The 13,475-nt window shown below is 41.7% G+C and overlaps 1 protein-coding gene across 1 annotated transcript in view; it reads right to left on the bottom strand.

The window, feature by feature from the left end:
- Window positions 1-11,332, bottom strand: part of PMFBP1 (polyamine modulated factor 1 binding protein 1) — a 48,692-nt gene extending 37,360 nt beyond the window's left edge. The window contains 2 exon segments of the mRNA XM_049787429.1: window positions 4,959-5,114; window positions 11,321-11,332. Of these exon segments, the coding sequence (XP_049643386.1) occupies window positions 4,959-5,114; window positions 11,321-11,332 (168 nt within the window).
- Window positions 11,333-13,475: the final 2,143 nt, after the last annotated feature.

Genomic DNA, 13,475 nt, shown 5'->3' with positions numbered 1-13,475 from the left:
CTCGATCAGACAGAACTTAAACACAGGAGTGTGTACATTCAGGAGGGTTTATTTCAGTGAAGCAGATTCTGAATAAAATCCTCAGGACTGGAGAGATAGCTCCAAGGACTGGAGTACAAGCTCGGGAGAGTTCCAAGTCTATTCTTGGGCTCTGCCTGATTCCCCGAGCACTGGGCTTAATCTCTGCCCTGAACTACTGGGTGTGGTTCAAACCAAAGCAAGTCAAATATCCTAAGTATACTTGGCCAGAATCCTGCTTCTCCTATCTTTATTAGACCCTGGATAACTGTTGAGTGAGATGGTCTCTTCACTACTGGGTATGCATGCCTCATTAGAAAACTAGTGTTGACATTTATTTAAGTTTTTACTTTCTTATCAATGAGTGTTCATTTACATTGGGCCTTGACCACTGCCAGTGATACTTAGCTAACAGGGCTGGATGGTTTAGTCTAGGGTCCAGACATATGTCATTGCTCAGGCCATGGAGTGCTGAGGACCTTCATGATTACCAGTGGCAGTACTGAGAGATCTCGAGGGCTACTCTTGGCAGTGCCAGACATGTCTTGACCCCTCTGAGGTCTCCTAGATCCCTCTCCTTAATTCAAGATTATTTTCTTGATTTTACATGAAAAGGACCTGCTCTGGATTAAACCTACATGATCTTTATGTGTTAGAGACATCAATGTCTCAATGTCATTCCTCTTTCTTCTCTTGTCTTCTTTTGTTTTTGGAGGAGATCTATTTGGTGAGGTTCTTCTCTGGCCTTTAAGATGAGAGCTGGAGAAAATGATCAAGTTGGAAATGATTGTGTAAGTCAGATTTGATCGTAGAATAACCAGCCAGAGTCAGATGTGGGTCCTGAGGTCAGCTGGTCCTCCAAATTCTTAGAGGTTGAGAGAAGTTCAGCTGGAACTCAGCGGTCTTCAAATGCAGAGTGCAGTATCCACCTGTGGGAATCTCTTCCCATGGTTAGTGAACCTTTCCAGTCTGCATATGGCCAGAGAGATTATAGCTATTTTCTTCCTCCTTGCATAGGTGGCCACTTCATCACAGAAGGAAATTAATTAGCCTGGCACAATTTGCCTTTTGAAAAGTCACATTGGTTTCCACCCAATACTTTGAGCTTTTCAAGTTGATGCTAATTGATTGATGTTAAGTTCTATATTTTCCCTGATATTGAAGTTAAGCTGACAGGCCTATAATTACCAGGATTGTCCTTTTTTCCTTTTTAAAAAGATGAGCACTTCATTTACCCTTTTTCAGTCTACAGGGACTTGCTTTATCCTCTTGAGTTCTCAAAAATAATCGCGAGCAGCAATGTAATAACACCTGCCAGTTCCTTAAGTACTCTTCCGAGTATGTCATCAGGGCCTGCTGATTTGCTTAAAGCTGGCTTTTAAAAAACACTTTTTTTTTTTAACCATTTTTATTCCTTATTCTAGTTTGTACTGGCTCTCTTCTGGTATTCTCTGATAGCTGGATCCTTCCTGACATTGCCCCTACTTCACTAAAAAGGATGTCAAGTTTCATCTTTTTCAGTTACTGTCAGGAATATCTTTCCCTATCTTCACACTTGAAATGGGATATTTTACTACTAACTTTGGATTGGCTTCTGTCACAAGATAAGTTTATCTTGTGTGTTTTAGTGGGGACTGTTCTTGTGTCAGTGCTCTGGGGATTATGTGGTGTCAAAAATTGAACTTGGAACTCTCATGTACAAAGAATAGCTCCAGTCCTAAGGCCATCTCCCTGGCCCCTGTTTGTTGTTATTTTTTATATCTTCGATTTCATTTTGGGTCATACCCAGCGACGCTCTGTTGTTACTCCTGGCTCTGTGCTCAGAAGTCGCTCCTGGCAGGCTTGGAGGACTATATGGGATGCTGGGCTTCAAACCGGGGTCCTTCCTGTGTTGGCTGCATGCAAGGCTCTGTGCTATTGCTCTGGCCCCATTTTTTATATCTTCTATGAATTGTGTTTCTTGTATGAAGTCTCCCTAACTGAGAGAGTATAGAATTGTGAGCTTAAGTGGCGTAATATGTTCGTTGGGTTCATCTTTGTGGCTTAGACATTTTCTTCCTCTGTGATTTCTGCTTGCCATAGGAACACTTTTAAATTTTTACAAAAATTTTGAAGTCATATAGACTTCTCTTATATATAACTGACCTACCATATCCTAACATTGACATTTTATATAACAGTAGTGCATTCAAATGAGGAAATTAACATGTTACTTTTTGGGGGGAGGTGGGGTGGGAGAGGATACCCAGTGGTGCTCAGGCATTATTTCTGGATCTGTGTTCTGGAATAACCCCAGAATAACCCCAGTGCTTAGAGGACCATAAATTGTGCAGTGGATCTTAACTGGCCATTCAAACACAAGTGGCTTATCTCCTATACTCTGTCCTAACCTCAACACTGGTTATTTTCCCAATTAGTTAATTAAGACGTGAACACTTTAACTCAAACTATATGCTTTATTTGGATTTTATCAGTGTTTCTTTTTCTTTTTTTCCATTCCAGATCCTACACTGCAGTGAGCAGTTTCAACTGAATGCTTTCATTCCTAATGACTTAAAGTGATATCACACTAGATGATAATTTTTTACTAAGACTCTATTAACAGATATTTATCTGATTACTTTTATCCACAGATAAGATTTATTTCCTTCCTTCTTGTGAGGGGATTGCAGCAAATTATGTATGCATGGTGAGTTTTCTACCACTAAACCTCAACCCTGGTTATACGAGTCAAACTTGTCCTGAAGTTTTATGTTAAAATATGTCCGCCTTGGGCTGGAGAGATAGCATGGAGGTGGGGCATTTGCCTTGCATGCAGAAGGACAGTGGTTCGAATCCCAGCATCCCATATGGTTCCCCGAGCCTGCCAGGAGTGATTTCTGAGCATAGAGCCAGGAACAACCCCTGAGCACTGCTGGTTGTGACCAAAACCAAAAAAAAAAAAAATAGTTTTTCACAGGGTTAAAAAATGAGTTAGACAATCAGAGCTTTACTGGGTGTCAGGATGTTCCCTCCATACCATTGCCAGGACCAAAGGTAAGCTAGAAAATTACTTTAAAAAAGACCCTTTAGGGCCGGAGAGATAGCATGGAAGTAATGCGTTTGCCTTTCATGCAGGAGGTCATCAGTTCGAATCCCAGTGTCCCATATGGTCCCCGGTGCCTGCCAGGAGCAATTTCTGAGCGTGGAGCCAGGAATAACCCCTGAGCACTGCCGGGTGTGACCCAAAAACCACACACACACACACACACACACACACACACACACACACACACACACACACACACACACACACACACAAAGACCCTTTACTGGAACTGGCTGGTCATATCACTCAGTAGAAGAATGAGACTCTGGTTCCATTTCTGGCAACACACACACACACACACACACACACACACACACACACACACACACACACAAAGTAAAAGACTCTCTTCTCTAACTTGCTAGTGCTCTTAGTTGCTATATTTTTGACACTTTCTTTTTCTGCTTTAATCAAGGCATTCCATGAGGCCTAGCAGGAGGAAGTAGGTGCATGTCTTAAAAGACTTCAGTCTCAAGGTCAAGTAGCACTATTATCAGAGAGTGGATGCTGTTTATGTTTTGTACCCCAGGCACCTCACTTGCTTTCTTCTAATCTCTGTACTTTGGATTTGGGGCAAGATGCCTTCTTGGTTTCCAAGATCCTGCTATTTCCTCACCACCCAGCTTCTGCTACTCTTCAATTTCTTACAGTCTGATATATTAGTTCAGGCTTCTCATGGCATTGTGGGCCTGAACTCTGACCTCCCACTTACCACCTCATATCCTTATTAGATATAGTCAAACTTTTAATAAAAAAAATCTTGTATGTCCTCTTTTGTTCCCACATTTCATTTCCTGGTGGAAGGCAGATGTTTTAAGGAGTTTCTTGGTGGATAAATGTAAGTCTACATCTAATTGTGTTTTTGTATGCAAAGTCTGAAATTTAAATTGTGTTAAGGGCTAGGGAGAAAAGTCCTTATTAAAGCTTGTTTCAAGCTGTTAGGCCTTCTTCTGGGCAATTAGAATAATAAAATGCAATTTAATACTGTGTTTCCTTTCCAAGTTGCCAGGTACATTTATAAGTCACAAGACTTTACCCTAACTGGGGGAATAAATAAACTGTGGCAGCTGGTGTGAAAATATCCTGAAATGTTAATATTTAGAAAGAAGTAAATTATGATAATATTCTTCCTGAGATCCATTTAGGAAAACCAAAGGGTTTTTCTATATTTATGACTTCCTGGAGTAAGTTAAGGTCCAACTTTTGTGCTAGGTAGCATTTTTAGGGCATTTCTGAGGATCGGTTGCATAGTTAGAGGGTTTGAAGAAGTTCTGGGATAATTCCAGGAGACACAATGAATAGAGAAATGATCCTTGACCACTACTATTGACACAGGGTGGTATCTACGAGCTAAGAGGCTCAGGATCCAGCAAGAAATCTGTACAACTGGGACTTATGGTACAAATTAAATTTTTTTTTTTTTTGGATTTTGGGCCATACCTGGTGGTGGTCAGGGCTTACTCCTGGCTCTGTATTCAGGGATCACTCCTGGTGGGCTTGGGGGACCGTATGAGATGCCAGGGATTGAACTGAGTTGGCTGCATGCAAAGCAGATGCCCTACTCACCCTGGAATCCACTTTACATTTGCTAAGAGCTAAATTGCTGATAGAGAAATAAAGCCTGTAAGAAGGAAATTCTTGGATGACCCAAGGTTTTAGAGAACTCCAGAGTAATCTTTCCCAACTGCTCCACTCCCTAACTTGCACTGATAGAGATTGATGGGAAGACTTTAGGGCAGAGTTTCCAAAGGCAGAAGACCCCAGACCCCTAACCTTAGATGACGTCCACTGTGTAGAGGAAAAATGGGTAGGATTGGAGGGAGCAGTGGGGAGTAATGGACAAAGTTCTTACATGGTTGTTGTTCTCCATCACTTCCTCCCCGCAGAGATGACTTTCCTGCAAGGTCTTCCCCTGTCTCTTGCAAACATCATGGAGATTCTTGATGTCCATTTGCAGGCTCAAGAGCTTGTTATTTAGGCTGCTTACATCTCTGTCTCTGTCCTCTGCCTAGGCAATTTGCAAAAAACACAGCCATCAATTATAAACCATCAAGAGAATGCTTACTCTCATTCACTTACAGGGTTGACAGACTTTAAATTTGCTAGAAATTTGTCCATCAACCTTCCACTGTCATCACTCACCAGGTGTAACATTTATACAGTGTCCATTTGTGAGGTGCTTGTGCACCCTACATTATTCAGACAATTACTTACTGATATTAATTAATCTTCACTGTACCACTGTGGGCGCATTGCAGACATTCCCCCCTGCTTTTCAAGAGGAAGTCAGCGCCTAGAATAATTCAAGGTTTCTATGAATATGAATGGCCCTACCACTGATGGAGTGAAAACAGTGAGATGTCAGAGGAACTGGTCAGGACGAGTGTGTATTCAGTGATGAAGCGGACATGGATGTTGAAGACCCAAAGACCTCTCTTCATTTATAAACATAGAGCTTTTCTCTGGAGATATACACCCATGGGAATAAAAGTCAAAAATTCCTTGGCTGGGGCCGGAGAGATAGCATGGAGGTAGGGTGTTTGCCTTTCATGCAGAAGGTCATTAGTTCGAATCTCAGCATCCCATATGGTCCTCCTAGCCTGCCAGGAGCGATTTCTGAGCATAGAGCCAGGAGGAACCTCTGAGTGCTGCCGGGTGTGACCCCAACCCCCCTCCCCAAATTCCTCAGCTGATGGCATCAAAAAATTCTGGCTTGGAGAAGAGTGATGATAACTAGGCTTTTATTTTATTGCTATGTCACAATGGAAACTGGTCAGAAGAAAGTGTGTGGAGAATAGTGACTTGGGAAGGGGATGGTGGAAAAAGACGAATACTCCTCATGCCTTCCTCTCTCAGTGCTGTGAGATGAAAAGAAACATGGAGACCATCTGTGACCCTGCATGGGCCTTAGATCCTACCACAGTGCAGGTGTGTCTGAACTTTCATGAGGACAGACAAAAGGTCCTTCACATTGTAGATGTTGGAACCAAAGCTGGTTTTCTTGTAGGAGGGGCCTGCCTGTGGCCAGGTGCTCTAGGACAAGTTCTCAGGTGAGCTTTCACCTTCACAGCATTTATGACAATGACACTCTCAAGTGTCATCAGCAAGGATGCTGGGCAAACAGGGCCAAAGAAGTCCTGATCGAAGGGGAAAGAAAAGGGACTTTCAGTTGCACATCAACTGTCTGTGGCTAAGGGTTGTCTCTTGGGATGTGAATGCCTCCAAACTGCCAGATCAGCTCTGTTCCTGTCCAACCCCACTAACCCAAGGCTAATCCTGAAAGTGCTGCAGATGCAAAAGAACACAGAAACCAGGACCTGCGTGCTTGGGAGGGGGCCATGTTTCTAGTGCTTTTGTCCAAGGTCCTATATCATCTGTCTTAGCACCTGAGTTTTTTAGTTCTCCAGAGTTGTTACTGGACCATGTGGACTCCTCTGGTTTCTTACATCCCTGAGATGCATAACACACCTTCCCAGGGGAGCTGGAGGACTAAGATGGACACGATAAATCAAGCCTGGCTGGACAGGTTCGTTGCAGAGGCTGCACAAGGCTGATGGGGGCTAGAGGATACCGGGGACTCGGACATTGCAATGTCAGAGTGTTCGGAATTCAGAAGCTTCCCAGAAGTGCTGCTGTCTCAGCTAATTTATTTCTTCATTTCCATTTAGTACCTGGATTTTTTTTTTAGCCACTTTACAGTTTAATTAGGTTAACGGCATGGCTCTGTCATTAAAAGGATTTCATTATCTCAAAACTCTCGCTTTCCCTCTCCTAGCTATCCCTCCTTCCTTACTTTCAGAAAAATAACAGTGGATGTCAACTGCCCCGAGCATGTAATTACCATTAAGACAATTACCCAGAACTCTCTTCAGAGAATACGTCTGGAACAGCTGAAACAACTCCAAACAAAAGGTGTTCAGACACTGAAAACTAGAGGTGGGAATTTTATCAGGTGGGAGTGGTTGTATGAATCTAGAGCCTTCCTCACTTTTCCTCAAGGCCTCACTCTGCATGGACTGCAGAGAACATGGGCTCACTGAAGAGCAGAAACCTGGGATTCTCCTCCTGATTCTTTCTTTGGCATCCCAGTAGGTTAGGGGGACAGTTCAATCCCTGCTCAAACTAGAGTGCCACATGCTTTTTGCTTTTGGTGCTGCACATTTGCTTTTCAAGGTGATAGCCAGGTGGTCATATTGTCGATATGAAGCCAGCCACTGCAATGTGAACTCATCAACAGACCAGTGACATAGGAGCTGGGTTTCTCCACATTCAAAACTCAGTGTCCCCTTTCACTCAGGCCAATAATACATATTATATCCTGCCAATCCCCGGCAGCTTGAGGTGCCCTTTTGGATAGGGCCTGCTATCCCAGTTCTGCACAGCCACCAGGCTGGAGAATCAGCTGCTCAAATATAGATAATCTCCTCTGATTTGGACATAGGCATTGACTGAATCTCTGAGCTGATGCCTATATAAAAACAGAGATTTGTGATAAATGGACTTTCTTTGAGGATTCCCTAAATAGAAAATGAGGATTTCAAAATAACAAATGCTTTCCCCCCCCCTCTGGATATAAAATGAAATTTGCTTTTGAAACCGTAGCATAACAATTCACTAAATCATAAAGGAATTACAACTATTTCTTTAGAGGGGCAAGAGTGATAGTGGGTAGGGCATTTGCTTTGCAAGCAGCTGACTTGGGTTCTATCCCTGCACCCCTTATAGTCCATGAGCCCACCAGGAGTGATTCTTGAGCATAGTACCAGGAAGTAACTTCTGAGCACTGCCAAGTGTGGCCCCAAAACATCCCCCCCAAAAAACATCTGAACAGGAATGAAAGTAATGGGAGAGCAAGAAGATGATTTTCATGAACTACGTATTTCATGGGTTTGCAATTATTATTATTATTATTATTATTATTATTATTATTATCATCATCATCATCATCTCCAGGGAGTTGTGAGAAGAGGTTCTTCTATTTAAGCAACTTCTGAGGCTGCAGTCAATCTAATTTCTTGTGACCATCTTCTAAGGAGGTCACTGGCCAGGATTTCTAATCCCATCTTCTTTATGAAGGCCAGATTCCAGGCAGATGCCTTTTGAGTATCAATATGCAGTAGAAATTGATTTAATCTGACATTTCATCAATCACAGCTCTGCAACCAGTTCTGGGGCGAGACACAATGAGCGTCATAATGCGAAGCCTAAGGCACCATTCGACTGTGTCCTGGATTTGAAGTCACTAATGATGGCTGAAAGCTTGTGCTTTTGCAGAGAGGTGACTCCTCACCCTCCAATAAGCCAGGCAGACACTTGCCTTGTCCCCTGCGGTTGGAGCCTAGTTGCTCTGCTGGAAGGTAGCAGTAGCCACTGACCCACTGGTAATATGGTGGTTGCTGATTCTGCAGTTGCTGCCTACCTCATGATAGTTACGAAGATGTAGATTATTTTCTGCAGCAAAGTTTTTGTGTTGACAAAACTGGTTATTTACTTTTCTCAGTGCATACCTTCAACAGATATTTTCAAAGAAGGGGAAGAAGTATTGTTTTAAATTTTTTTTATTTTGGCCCCACTCATCAATACTCACGGGTTACTCCTGAATATGAGTTCAAGATTCACTCCCTGTGCACTCAGGGGACCATATAAGATACTGGGGATCAAACCTGGGTAGGCCATGTGTAACGCAAATGCCCTACCCACTGGACTATCAATCTGGCCTGAAATTTTGCTTTTTTCAGGTGGCTGAAAATATTGGCAATCTCCTGTTGCTTCCTGGGGGGCAGCCCACGATAAGTGAAAGTTTGGGAACTAGAAGCATTCTCAGAAAACAAGTACTTCATGTTCCCAGGGACTTGGCATTTGGACAAGAAAGCTTGGGTGGCAGTTTTTAGGGTAATTTTGGAATCAGTACACATGAATAAAGACCATCATCTTTGAGAAATTATCTTCAGGGCTAAAGCAATCTTCAGCAATGAAAAACCTCTAACCACCACTACTATAACAATCATTTAACAGACATGAAGTTGTAGTGAGTCATGTCTTAAAGAGCATAAAACTTTCCAAATGAAACTGGCACCAGGAATTTTGCATTTCACTTGTGTAATAATAGCTTACAGTTATCTATAGCAATTTAAAACACTATTGCTGTTATTACAAACTTGATTCCCATGTTGACTTTTCCATCGATAGAAAGCTGGCAGTTTTTGATTACTTATGATAGGAATTAATGGGCTGTACATAAGGATCTGCCTGGGAGCAAAAATCTGAGAACCAATTTTGTTCCGATAGTGAAAAATAAGTATATTTATTTTCTTTTTAAACTTTAATTCTTTAAAAATTGGCATTAATATATTTATTTTTATTAATTTATCTATTTTGGCAATATCCTATGATTCTCAATTCTTTGAAAAAATGGCATAAGTATATAATTTTTATTTATTTATTTATTTAGGCCACACACTATGATTCGCAGGGGTTATTCCTGGCTCTGCACTCAGGAATCACTCCTGTCAGTGCTTGGTGGACCATATGGGATATTGGGGATCCAACCTGGGCCAGCAACTTGCAAGGAAAGTGCCCTATCCACTGTATTATCACTCTGGCTCTGATAAGTGTATGGTTTAAAATACACGTGACGCACAAATCAGTGGTCAGTCAGCTGTAAAGTAACACTTCCCCCAATGTCTTTTTGAGATATTAATCCCACCTGGATGGTCAAACCAGGCCAAACCTAGGATAGGTGGGTGGTTTTGAATAAAGGATAAAAGAGTTTGGCTGTGGGAAAGGGAGAGGAGCAGCAAAAGGCAGAAAACCAGAAGAGAAGCAGAGAAAGCTTGGCAAAGAAGCTTAGCTGAGAAGCAGCAGAGAGCTCAATAGGAGAAAAGATGAGTTAGGTAAACTTGGTGCAGAGGTTGCACATGGCAGAGACTGGGCCATGGAATAAAAGCAAGCTGACTCCGATGAAACTTTAACTGACTGCTTGTGAATGTCTCCGAAGTTACCCTGCTTCTCCAGACCCATCTGCCTGAGGGGTTAGAACCATGGTGCCTAGGACGGCCTCACCCAACATGTGGATCTCTTATTATTTTGTATTTTAATTCTATAGTCAGCTATGGAATATGAGCATATTTTTAATGGCACTTGGAAGTAGCTACGTATTTTCCCCCTCACATCCTTGGAGTAATTATTCTGAAGAACAGTGATGTTCTTTATCCTCATCCTCAGTATAATCCCCATGAGACACACCGAAGGTGCTTCAAAGGTATCAGCTGAGAGAAGAAATGACCACCTAGAAATTCCACATCAGATCCTTGTTCCTTAAAGAACTTGCTCTGTCCTGCATAGCTCCCTTCAGCAATCTGACAGGAAAGAAGCTAAAACACCTCTTTTAAAGTTGATCACCTCTTTTAAGGAAGTTGGGTTTAAAGGCTATGTCATGTGGTTCAGCCCTAACCCAACCAAAAAGTACCCCTTAAATTTCTTTTGGAGCAAGTTAATAATAGTTTGAACAAAGCCTAATGATAATACAGATGCTAAAACTGCTGCCATGACTGTGACCAAACACATGTGAGCTCCACAACCCAGTATGTTACCCCAGACATCACAACAAAAGTAAAAAAGCAAGGGAAAGGAAAAAAGATAGAAAGCATAATCAAAGAAAAAGATAGGAGGCCTAATCAGAAGACTCATTTTTCCATTTTATTCCAGATAAAGAATGTTGGCAACAGTATCTGATCTATAGCTATTCCCAGATGCCAAGCATGAATGATTTATTTGCTATGTGTTGTTATGCTTTGATTTTTTGGGTAACACCCCAAATAGTTCTCAGGGCTTAGACTCTTTCTCTCTTATTGATTCTTGGGGGTGGTGCTGGTGAGCAAAGTTGGCTCCATTCTATTGTATTTCTGACCCCCAAAGTTTACCTAAAATGTCTCAGTTAATTCTCAAGCCTTTGATATAAGTGCTCATTAGTCCCATTTTCCAGGGAAGGCAAAGGAATCTCAGAGAAATTGTGCAAAGTACCCAATTCCAGCCTGATATCTGACAAGGATCCAGCCCCAGCTAGGATAAACTTGAGCTCTTATATGAGTTATCCCACTGTCTATAATTTGTGGGGGGAATGCCTCACATTGGAACTTTGGACCATAAAATCTGAAAAGCCACCCCTGGAACAAAGGGTGAACTCTCTGTATAGGAAGGACTGAGGAGTCTTACCTCTTCTTTCATTTCTTTGGCTCCTCTCAATTCTCCTTTAAGCTTTAGCATTTTATGAGTTTTGCAATAAATCTGAAAAAGTTCAAGAATTTAAGATGGGATATGTATCAAGAAGTTTGGCCCTATAAAGATTTCCCTGGGTCTTAGTGTGTTCTCTTTGTGGGGGGCAGTGTCAAAGGGTTCAGGACTTTTTCAGGACTAATAGACCTGCCCATATATTCGAACTAAAACTTTCACCTGGAAGAAAGTTTCAAGAACTTACTTCCCCATACATCTTTTCCAAAATGAGTTTCTTAATGTATTCTTGAATAAAAACAACAGATCTAAGATGATCTTATTTTTCTAGACTTTTATTGCTTCTGTGACAACTGCCATTAACATTGGACTCAGACGATGAACAAGACGAGGACTCTGCATCACTCATGTCCATTCTTAGATCACCCTGGCATGGACTGTTCATGTCACACTGTCCATGTCACAGGAGAGCAAAACGAAGCCTGGAGAGACTCAGTGACTTATCCAAAGCTACAGAGATGCTCTTATTGTGCCATTAATTAATAAGTTTTAAAAATAACTGATGACTTCATTTTTCTGAATCCTCAATTTACCATAATATTGATGCTTAATCAAGACAGGAAATTTGGTGTTGGTGGTGGTGGTAGTGGGGTCTGGGGTTGTGACTCAGGGAAATAGCACCTGCCTTGTATATTTGGGGTACAGATTTTGTCTTTACAACTGTCCTACACCATGGAGTGAGACACCAGCACTGCAGATGTGTTTCTTGGTGCCAACCATGAGTGTGATCAGGTAAGTGCATTGTGAACTTCACAACCAATCTGTCACCTCTGGACATCACATCAGTGATAAAAAAAAAAAGGGAAGGGAAGGGGAAAAATGATAGGAAACTTGGTCTTATCTAAGAATAAAGCTTCAGAGAAAACCAAAGGTTTTTGCAAATGTATATTTATAAGGACAGGGTGATGCATTCGGAACCAGAATTAGCAGAACTTACTGAAATAATCTAATTCAATACATTTTTAATCAGAGACTAGAGGAGATTTCCACCAGGTACTTACATGCAGAATAGTTCCAAGAATGAGAAGCTATCAAAATACTCATTCTTTGTAATGAACCACATCCCTCACCCCAGTAGAAGCCAAGAGGAAGAAGAAAGAATGCTGGTGAGATAATGGAACTTGGAATGTTCTAGGGGGTTGGGTTCTGGAGTGCTGTGTTGTTTCCCTCTTTAGTTTATACACAGACATACATGGTGGTAGGGGGGCTGGACTGAAGAATTCCCTGTAGGGAAAGGGTGAGTGTTATTGCAGTAACAAACACTCCTCAAATTTGGAGGGCTTAGAACCATGAAGGTTTAATTTTTCCACTCATGCTACGTCTCAATCATTTGGGCTCTGCTCTTCATTGTCCTCAACAGGTAGAACCTCTATTATCTGGTAGGTGGCCTGTTGCCATGGCAGCAAAAGGGAAGATGGTGAATGGTATATGTAGGCTCTTAAAGTGGAAGCTGAAGTGATAGCACTGTAGTAGGGCATTTGCCTAGCCAGCTGCTTACATGGGACCAATCCAGATTCAATGCTGGACATCCCATGTGTATGCATGGAGAGATTAAAAATGATGTGGAGTGACTAAAATGATTATGAGTGATTAAAATGACCAGGAATGATTAAAATTAATGAGAAATAATTAAATAGATGACCAGGAGTGATTTACAATGACGACGATGACGACGACGACAACAACAACAACAACAGAAGCCTTGGAACAGAGAGGAACTCTCAGCAACAGAGAGGGTGGGTTGGAAGCTCCCAAAAACTTAAAAAACAAAACAAAACAAAACTGGCCAAGTCACAGGATGAATGTTTGAAACATTAACAGTCAGTCATGCTTGGTTGGTGGATAAGAGGCCATGCTTTGAGGGCGCTTCAAATTCTTATATGTTACATGCACACCCACAGTGCTCACTGAGGTCAGGACAAAATTTTTAAATTTTATTTCATTGTAATATTTATTAGGACAGATTTTTTTTTTACTGAGGAGGGAACTTGCCTCAGCTGAAGAAGCTCCTTCCTTGATAGGTAGATCCTTTCTGACCAGGATTTTCATCCTTCACAAGGTTTCCTCCTTCTCTGAGGTG

Source organism: Suncus etruscus, chromosome 14 (assembly GCF_024139225.1).
Source record: "Suncus etruscus isolate mSunEtr1 chromosome 14, mSunEtr1.pri.cur, whole genome shotgun sequence".
NCBI classification, from domain to species: Eukaryota; Metazoa; Chordata; class Mammalia; order Eulipotyphla; family Soricidae; genus Suncus; species Suncus etruscus.
This window is presented reverse-complemented; position numbering and strand designations above follow the sequence as displayed.